The sequence below is a fragment of the Protopterus annectens genome, chromosome 11.part0 (genome assembly GCF_019279795.1).
Source record: "Protopterus annectens isolate FY-2018-M chromosome 11.part0, PAN1.0, whole genome shotgun sequence".
In the NCBI taxonomy this organism is placed as follows: Eukaryota; Metazoa; Chordata; order Ceratodontiformes; family Protopteridae; genus Protopterus; species Protopterus annectens.
In genome coordinates this window covers 387903449-387913448 of record NC_056745.1, presented here as the reverse complement: position 1 = coordinate 387913448, position 10000 = coordinate 387903449, and the positions used below count along the sequence as shown (strand labels likewise).

The 10000-nt window shown below is 37.5% G+C and overlaps 1 protein-coding gene across 2 annotated transcripts in view; it reads left to right on the top strand.

Annotated features, from left to right (window-relative positions):
• LOC122815408 (bile acid-CoA:amino acid N-acyltransferase-like) overlaps positions 1 to 10000 on the top strand; it is a 533063-nt gene that overhangs the window by 122168 nt on the left and 400895 nt on the right. For both annotated transcript variants that reach the window (XM_044087876.1, XM_044087878.1), the window contains exon 6: positions 7282 to 7381. In XM_044087876.1, coding sequence (XP_043943811.1) covers positions 7282 to 7381 — 100 coding nt within the window. The remainder of the gene's footprint in view (positions 1 to 7281; positions 7382 to 10000) is intronic.

Genomic DNA, 10000 nt, shown 5'->3' with positions numbered 1-10000 from the left:
TCGCTCCATTTCTTCTCTTTGATCTCTCTTACCATTGGGTGCACTATTATCGTTGAATACTTCTCTCTCCCATTTGAAGCTGGAAGTTCCAATTCCCCTTATCCAATCTGGATTCTTATTCAATTTGTTTGACTGTAAATATGTATGTATATATATATATATATATATATATATATATATATATATATATATATATATCTATATATATATATATATATATAAGTATATGCCAGCATCCTTGATATGTCCCTTAACAAAAACATGCAGCCATCAACAGACAGTGTCTTACCTTCCCTTAATGACTCAGGTATTAATCTATTCTCTCAAATAGCTTCTTGCTATATATCAGGAAAGATTGCGGGTAGTCTATGTCCATACTGTGACCCATTCTTACCTGTGAGGAAACCTCCCCATTCATCGCTATATTAACCCTGAGATCCTTGTATAGTTCAGTAACTGCCATGCAAGATCTACCCTCTCTTATCCTGGGCTAGAAAATGAATGAAAACCCAGCAGCTGACATCAATGGAAGACTTTTGGACATCTATTAAGAATACTTCCTGCCCTGCACTGCCCTTCATTTTCTGCTACTCTACTAATTTCAGAAGAAGCCACCAATGATCTCTTGATGATTACCCTTAAAAAAGCGTATTTGCATATTTGCTGTATTCTTGGACAACCTGGCTTCCAGTCTGGCCATTGACACTAACACTCTTGCAATGAGCTTATGGTCAGCATTACAAAGTAAAACTGAATGAACATTTTTAGAATTGTGGAGCTTCCTTTTGCTTCAGGCAAATATATCACGGTGTATTTTTATAATGAATCAGGCATCGTATTGGTCTGCATTGCACCATTAAATGCTTCCACCAGGATCTCAGCTATCTCCACCATATATGTCCCGTAAAAATCCACTGAAAAGCCATCCAAGCTTCCAACAGTTGTATTCTTTAAATATCTAATTTGCTGCTATTACTCCTTGCCCAAAAGATTCACACAAATTTGACTAGTCTTCTGACGATAACATAGTTTCACACCAATCTTGAAAAACTTCATGTCCCTCCAGTCTTATCTTGCTATAGAACCTACTAAAAATTTCCTTAATGTGTTTCTTCAACACTTCATCACTCCACTGCTCATCCATAATCTATTTTATCCTGTTTCTTTTAATTCCTTAAATCTCTTCAATAACAGATTCCCTTCAATGTTTCCTCTTATGCACCACCTCACCCCTATTGTATCATCTCTGCTGCTACCTGTGATTCTTCCAAACACTCAGCTATATGATGTAACGTGTCATTATTCCCCCTCATTTCCTGAGCACCCCTTCAGATACCCTTATCTGTAACTCTTACAATCCACTTCTCACCCGTAATCGTATCCTCTGGTTACCTATTCCTGCCTCCTGTATTAATCATCATTCCTCTCCATGTTGGCTTCATACTATCCCATTTCAACACCCTGACCCTCCAAAGTTCCATTATCTCCTATTACTTGAAAGCCATCCGTTTCAAACAACTGATCCTCTCTGTCATTCTTTACTCACCAGGGTTCCACCTCCACACTTTTTATGGTATCACCTCCACCTGACATGTCATTAATATCATTCTGTGATCCAAACACGTCTGTGCAGCACATCCACACTTTGCACCTCTGCTTCTAGTCTAGCATCTACCAAAAGTCATTCTAAATGACTAATCTGCTCACTCTCCCTCTAAGAAAAAAAGTGAACAGCTTCTTATCATCCACCTCATACCCACCAAATGTTTACCAGTTTTAGAGCCTTCATAATAACCAAAGTGATAAAACCTTCCAAAAAACACCATATATAAATGCTTCTCCTATCATCCTGCTGCCTCTTCTTATGAAACTTTGCCGCACTGCACGACCTATAATTTTCAAGGTTTGACAATGTTATAATCATCCAAATTACTCTATCACCTTCCCTTGTGGACTGTGTCTAGTCTGAAAGCATCCTGCTATATCCTCATCCTTACCTTCATTTGGATGATAAGAGAAGCCAAAAACTGATCTCCATCTTCCCCACAAACACTGTAGCATCACCATTATGTCTCCACACCACCCCCTCTTACACGTCTAGATTAGCATATGCCTTAATAAGATAAATGGGTTGCATTTTCTTAGTATTAGCCTTTCAATAGGACAGGTTATTGAGAGCAGCAGTGCACTGCATTAGGAAAATACTTCGAGCAATACTTATCAAATAATATTCCTCAAACTGAATGTGCTTCATCAAGTTATGCAGCTATAGATCATTGTGTAGTGTTAACGAGCTTGCACATGTGAACTCAGCTGGGCAGTTTATATAGGATTATGATAATAACAGATTGTTCATCGTTCAACAACAGATCATTTACAGTAATATAACCTTGATATGTGTCCAAAAAAGACAAAAGGTAGCAGCTGGCGTCTTTGAGAAAAAAGCAAATGAAAGGACAAGAAAATAACGACAAGCTTCAGCAAATTCCAGAAATACTGATCCTCCATTAAAAGGATCGATGTATATATCTATCTGTCTGGTAGTATGGGGTACAACAGATGAGATGTTTGTTACTCTGTTATCTTAGAAACAAGTTTAATGATCTATAGCAAAGTTGTGAGCCATGGACTGAGGTCCTACCCAGAGAAACACATATTAACTATATAATAGGCCGTATCTATGTATATTCCACTCATTTGTTTTTCTTTTGTAGTTCGTTTGTGTGTATGGCAATTTTCCATTAATTTGAATTATCTGTTCTGTTGTAGATTTGTGTGTGTGTGTGTGTGTGTGTGTGTGTGTGTGTGTGTGTGTGTGTGTGTGTGTGTGTGTCTGTGTGTGTATTTAGGAAGACTTGCTGGTGAGGTAGTAAGGCTTTGTGAATGTGAAAGGTACAATAACATCAGGTTAGTTTAAGCTTTAATTTTTTGCTATGATTGATTAGGGAGCATGTATTTAGTCTTTTGAACTGCTGGATCATTATAGCTGTCCTTAGCTAGGACTCTACGGGTTGATTTGGTAGGATAGTTGTTTGGGACTAATGACATCTACATGTTATCTTTCTTATTCTCAATTGTTTTATGCTAATCCACATAACTGTACTAATTTATTTTGCATTGATATTAGTTTGTATGTATTTTTATGTTTTTCTGGTTCTTACTGAGTTGGCACTCCATGGCTGAGTATGACATTTTATTTTTTCGTAGGTAGTTTTTTAAAGACTTTTTGCACTGAGTAAGTAGGTTTAAGTTTTGGAATGGATGGGGTTCTAGGTTGGTTTTCGATTCATAAAAATGTGATTGTATCTCAGATTTGATTTGTGTTTGGATATAGAAGTACTTTTGCTGATTCATTACTGAATTCCTCAATATTTACTGGTTTTGAGGGCAAAATAATGGGGTGCCACGAATTCCTGAGTGACCCCTTTAATTCTTGATTTTTTCAGTTTTTTTTGATATATACAATAATACAACTTTAAATTTATGGCCGACATCATCACACATCACCAGGGTACAGGGGTGTGTGTGATGATGATATCAGCTTTGTGAGGCAGTGCCTAACTGCCTGTCTGCCTGTCTGACTCTTGGAGATGTGGGAGAAATTAAAAAAAAAACAAAAAAACTTCAGTTGTCAACAGCAACCAACTTACGGGCAGCTTTTTGGGAGTGGGGAAGTCTCACTTTTCACACCGGCTGTGGATTAATTGTGAAGAAAAAAAAGAAGATGAATGGGAAATGAGAGCATCCAGAAAAAGTTAACTTGTAACAAGTTGCAGGCTGAGGACAATCTACTGGACACTGGACAGGTGAATTGCAGCATCTTGTAGCCAAAGTCAGTAACTGTGAGCCTCAGACACTGCAAATGCAGGAACCGGGGCAAGGGGTCTTATGCGTTGTCAGTAGATCAGGCACAAGACAGATGTACAGTGTGTGCCCCTGGGATGAACTTCCTGGACCAAGAGGCAAGAGGGATAATCCAGTTCTGCCTGCCACTGCAGCAGCTGCATGTCATTTGGAAAGGTGTCAGTCTGGGGGTTCCCAGCCTCGAACTTGGACTTCAGGGTAATCTTGTCATTTTAATGTCCTAATTCTTTGTGGATACAGTCTACTAACAGGAAAGCAAACCATCAGCCTGTTCTGTATAACTACTGCAGGAGTTGTATGGGTACTGTGGATAGTGGTTATACATTTTCTTTGACATAACTTTGGGATGCAGTTATAAAGATGTCAGTGCACCTTGTGGGCTATTATCACTAAATTCTAGTCAGTAATGGTGACTGTCACTGCATCGAACCCTGCATATGCTGAGTTATCCGGGGTGATCTGAGGGACTGTGTGTGCGTGTGTGTGTGTGTGTGTGTGTGTGTGTGTGTGTGTGTGTGTGTGTGTGTGTGTGTGTTTGTCTGAAACAACAATAGTTGCAGCATAATTTTGCCAGAATCATAGATGCGCACACACACACACACACACACACACACACACACACACACACACACACACACACACACACACACACACACACACACACACACACACACACACACACACACACACACACACACACACACACACACACACACATTTTTTCATTTGGGAGACATTGTCCATTTCAGCTTGTGAAACCATCTGCAGCAGATGAGCATGTCTTACTTTTAAATGTTTAAATGTCAGGTGATTGAAAGGAGATTTTTCTTCACAATATTTGCATCTTAAATATTTCAACAGTCATCATATGAAAATGGGAAACTTAAGGTGATCTTATCCTTCTCCCTGTGGAAAAGGGTGGTGGCAGCTAGATCCAGTGGAGCCTATAAATTACAAAAGCTGCCTGGAACTTTAGACAGGTGTCCTACCTACACAAAATGATGGAGGGTCTTGGCTGATTTGCAGTTTTGCAGGACTTTCCTTAACTTGTTGTGACCCCCCCCCCCCCACAACACACACATCTAGTACACAGCATCTTTTTAGCCTTTTAGAGTCCATTTCCAGAAGTGTATCCGGGAACCCAGAGCAACACACTGGTACTCGGCTTACTGATTTCTACTTTGTCATTTAAGAAGTCTTACGCTGTGTTAATATAATATGGCTAGGAAGAACAAAGCAGTAACATTCAGTTCAAATTTAAATCTGTTTCGCTGTCAAGTCTTTGAACACTCCTAAGTACTTCTGCCTACTTCTTGCATGCATCCTTTGATGAATGGATGTGCTCTAAAATCCTGTACAGTTTTCCTTTTTTTGTTTTTACTGTTTTCCTCCTTAAATTTTCAGTAAATGCTGTGTTGAGACTTGCTACAAATATGGTATAATCACACAAACAGTGGCAAGCTCCATACCTCTCAATCTCTCAGAGCACGAAATCTGGACAAAGACAAAAATAATAGTGGGACAAAGGCCCAAAATTAGTGACAGATTTTAAATATTGCACCTGTAAACTCAGATAGTTGCTAGAATAACAGGTTTTGCTTTATTATGCATTTTCTGAGGGATATGAAGTCTTAAATTCAAATGCCTGACATTTATTTATTGTTATTTAGTGACTTTAATCTTTATGTTGGTATCCCAGAATTCCATTGTAGTGAGGGGGGTTATATGATTATGCATGCAAATATTATGTTAATCAGCATCCCGATGTCTGGCCAGTTGTACCTACTTTTCATGGGCCTTTGTGTGTGTGTGTGCGTGTGTGCGTGTGTGCGTGTGTGTGTGTGTGTGTGTGTGTGTGTGTGTGTGTGTGTGTGTGTGTGTGTGTATGTGTAAAATTAAACACCAAAAAAAGCATTTCTGTTCTAATAATACATTTATGACTTAGTCTTATATATGGCACTGCAAGCCAGATAACAACCTTTCTGTCTTAGATTGTCCTAACTATAACTTCTGCAAAATAGTAAATTTAAAGGCTGCAGTATGAAACGTTTCTAGATTATTTCTATAAGATGCGACATTAATCATTAATACACATGTCAGTAAGATGTACTAATATCCTAAACAAGGAGCTTGTTTTAGTTTTGCCTGTGTACATTTTTTCTAACTACACATAAATGACCCATAGTACACCTGGATGACCCTTTATTCCCTATTAATGCCCTCTCTGTTGTGGATACGATTGCTTAGCTACAAGTCAAATTCTATTCTTCATGGTCTACTGTTCCACAGGCTGTTAAATTTAACAAAATACAGCATTATATATATGCTCACATTCAGCAAGTGAAGTCTGTGCAGAAACTAGACTTCCAGTCAGATGGCACAGTGCTGTGTATAGAATAAGTCATGATCTGTTCTGCTGACACATTCTAGAAAAAGAGAGCAGAAGATATTTGTTTCATTACTGGAATACTTTATATTTGTATAAGATCTGAATCTTGGTGAAAAATAAAATCTGTTCATCCATATAGATGTGGGACAGAACAGATTTAAAATGGGAGAAATACAACCAAGTGGAAAATTTCCACTATGAAACAATTAGTTCCAATGGGCTTTATGTAAATGCTGAATTATGCAAACTCCATTGACATAGAGCATTGTGGGAACTACGCAGTACATTTATATATGCATGTCCCTCATCCTTTCGCACCGCATGTGACCTGGGTGTGGTGTTATTTGCTGGGATATAAATCTGGTCATGGAAGTGTGTATTAATATGCTACTGGATTAAGATGCCCTGCAGAGAAAAAAGGAATTCAGTTTTGTGACTTGTAAATGGCCTGTAACAATGGTAAAGGATACAGCCTGTATATCATGTATAACAACATAAGAGTTGTATATATACTGCTGAATGCACATGGAGGAGAATATATGTTTTGTTTATTTTACATGTTATCTATGGTATGCAACATCTAGGGGTAGGTAAGAAGAAAAATCACCATCCTTGTAGCCATGCTTGACTACCACTTTAGTTTATGTTAGAGGTGCCCACTTTCTAATTGTCTTCATGAAGAGCAATCCATAACAGTATTTAAGAGGGGTTCAGAGTGTGACTCTGAAAGCCAAGTGCTTCTGCCTTTGTTGATATGCCCATAGGACAACTTCAAGTACATTCCAAAAGAGTGAAAGAGCAGCAACAAAATGTTGATTTGCTTAAACTGTTTACTAATTCAGTTATACTTGTTGTGCATTACACATGGCATCATACTGTGTTGCCCTTTGTTGTGCCATATTGTCCTGAGATGCTCTATGCTGCAAAGTATTATTCTATACATGAAGATCTTGTAGCATGTTATAATGAAATAATGGCTTGGAATTCTAATATAAAGATAGTATTTTATACTTTTTACTGTTTTACAGTTATGAAGGATGAGTCACTGGGAGGCTCTTACACAGGTTGTGAACCTATGGGTTTTATCTGGAGCATGACACCTGACCCAGAGGATACAAAAAAACGCAGGTAATCTTTTCTGTTATAGATGTATTATTGCTGCTGTCTGATAATATGTAGCAGAGAGATACATTATACAGTATGGCACAGATTACATATATAGAGTTTACATTTCTCTAATTTTGTCTTTGAAGCAGTTTTGAATGGTAATTAATGTGTTGCTTATTTTGCTGTTAAATACTGACAAAACCAAGTCTGAGCCCTGTCTACTAGTGTGAAACAGTTCATTATCTAATAATTATTTGATTTACTGATTCACATTTTGATAACTTGATGGACATACTAGGCACAATAATTTTATTTCTTTAGCAAGGGGTTTGCAGCCATATATTTTATTTATTTATTTATTTAACATTTGTTGACCGGGAATGTCCTACTAGGTTTCACAGAGCCTGTTTTCAGCGGAGGCCCGGGGAGAAACGCTCCAGATGCATGTCTTTGGAATGTGGGAGGAAACCGGAGTACCCGGAGGAAACCCACGCGAACACAGGGAGAACATGCAAACTCCACACAGAAGGCACCCCAGCCGAGAATCGAACCGGAGAACCTCTTGCTGTGAGGTGACAACGTTAACCGCTGCACCACATTATATAATAAATAAAATGAGGAAATATACAGTTCTAAATGCAATTATACTTCATTAAAAGGCGAGAGAAAAATCCAATATTTCACTTTAGATTGTTGCCATTAAAGTAAGTGGCATCTAAAATAAAGCAATGCTGTAATAAGTAATATATAGTCTTTATCTGTTCATCTGTTGAGATAGTGCTAGTGAGAGATCTATCTGGCGCTCTAAACCGTCTATATAGTGCTAGGTCACACAATAAGCCCCTCCTTATTTCTATAGTACATACCATAAGATTTGATATTTTCTAACATCATCAGATGGCCATTTAGCAGACGAACTTGCTGTTGCTCTAGAAACATTGATTATTTCAGAATTCTAGGCATTCCGCACAGATAGGAGTGAAAACGGTGATAGATTATAGGACAGTACTTGTGCCCAGGTCTCTAAATCTGTCCTTTCTTCTCTGGTCTACCATAATGCCACGTGGGCAAAACCACAAGGCGGTTGAGAGACAGGATTGCCTAGCACACCAGGGACATTAAAAACAAGAAGTTATCTAGTTCCCTTTTTCTACATTCCACTGTATGTCAAAAGATTTTTGTTTTTTTGTAATTGATAGGTCCTACAGGGATGATAAGGGAGGTTACCCTAAGTTAGACAAAAATCAAAGAAACCAAATGGCAGTTTAGACTGAACGTAGAGGTTCAAACAGGTATTAATGAACACATTTCTATTGCCAGTGTGTTAAAGCACAGCAGGAAAGTCTGTTAGGGATTGTGTGCTTTTTGCAAAAAATCACTTACAAAAGGAATAATTTGTTCATTATTTACTATAATGTTATTATTAGGTACAAGACTGAATCACAACAAGATTATTTTTTTATTTTTATTTTTACGTGTTTAGCATTTTAATGTTGTTAAACAAGAAACATTTTTTGACTTGTAATAGCGGATTTAATTTTTAAATTGGAACTTGTTTTGTAGTTACTGACTGATGTGGATTTTCATTATACAAGCTTATATCTTGAGAAGTACTGCAGGGGTTAACTTCTTCAGCCAATTAGGCAAGAGGAAATGGCTTGCAGTATTTTAGGCTGTGTTTTAATGCAGACATACGACTCTGATGATGCCTGTTGAGGTGAAAGTGCTTAGTCATAGTCACAGTATTTCCGTTTTAATACTTTAAATAAAACAGCGTTTTTGCTCAGTGCTCTTGTGTGCCTGTGGAATTCTTTTTTGTTTTATTTGAGTATTTATTTTTGTTACGTGAAGGAGAATCAGTGGCCCTGTTAGGATGAATGGAGCTGGAGGCTTCTAAGCTCCTACAGAATAAACAGAATCAAGGATCTATAGCATAAAGGATATCACAGATGTCTCTGTCATAATTAACAGACTTAGATGTGCACTTCAGTTATAGTGAACAGAAGGTCCACCCAGCAGGATTTATTATATAATGGACCAATCAGTACTGAAGTTAAACCATGATAAAGGACAGATTATTATTCTGGGATAAAAATCTAAAGGGAGATATTACAGGGTAACTCTCTGTCACTGCTTTTCTTTTGCCTTGCCCTTAACACATTAAGTTGTCTGTTTAACAGATTAGGTCATAGCTATAATTTGGCTTTCAGAGAGCAACAAAGTGTAAAGACTTCTCATCTTCTTTTTGTCTATTTAAAACTGTATAGTTTATCAGATGAGGAACTGAAAGCACAACTGCAAGTAGTCAAAACTTTTTAAGATGATATAAGAATACCATTTGGTCTTGATAAATGTATAAAAGCAATCTATAAAGCAGGAAAGCTGCAGCACCAAGAAAACATCAGTTTGGGACAAGGATGTGATATAAAAGAACTTGAGCAAGAGGGAGTGTATAAATATTTGGGAACTGATTAAGGATCAACAGTAAAACATGAACAAATGTGAATAAAACTCAGTGGGGAATATTTTAGAAGACTTAAATTAATCCTGAAAACAGTGTTGACATTTATGAACAAAGTACAAACTAAAAAAACAATTTGCTCTTCCTGTCCTAACTTACCATTTTGAAGTGATTGACTG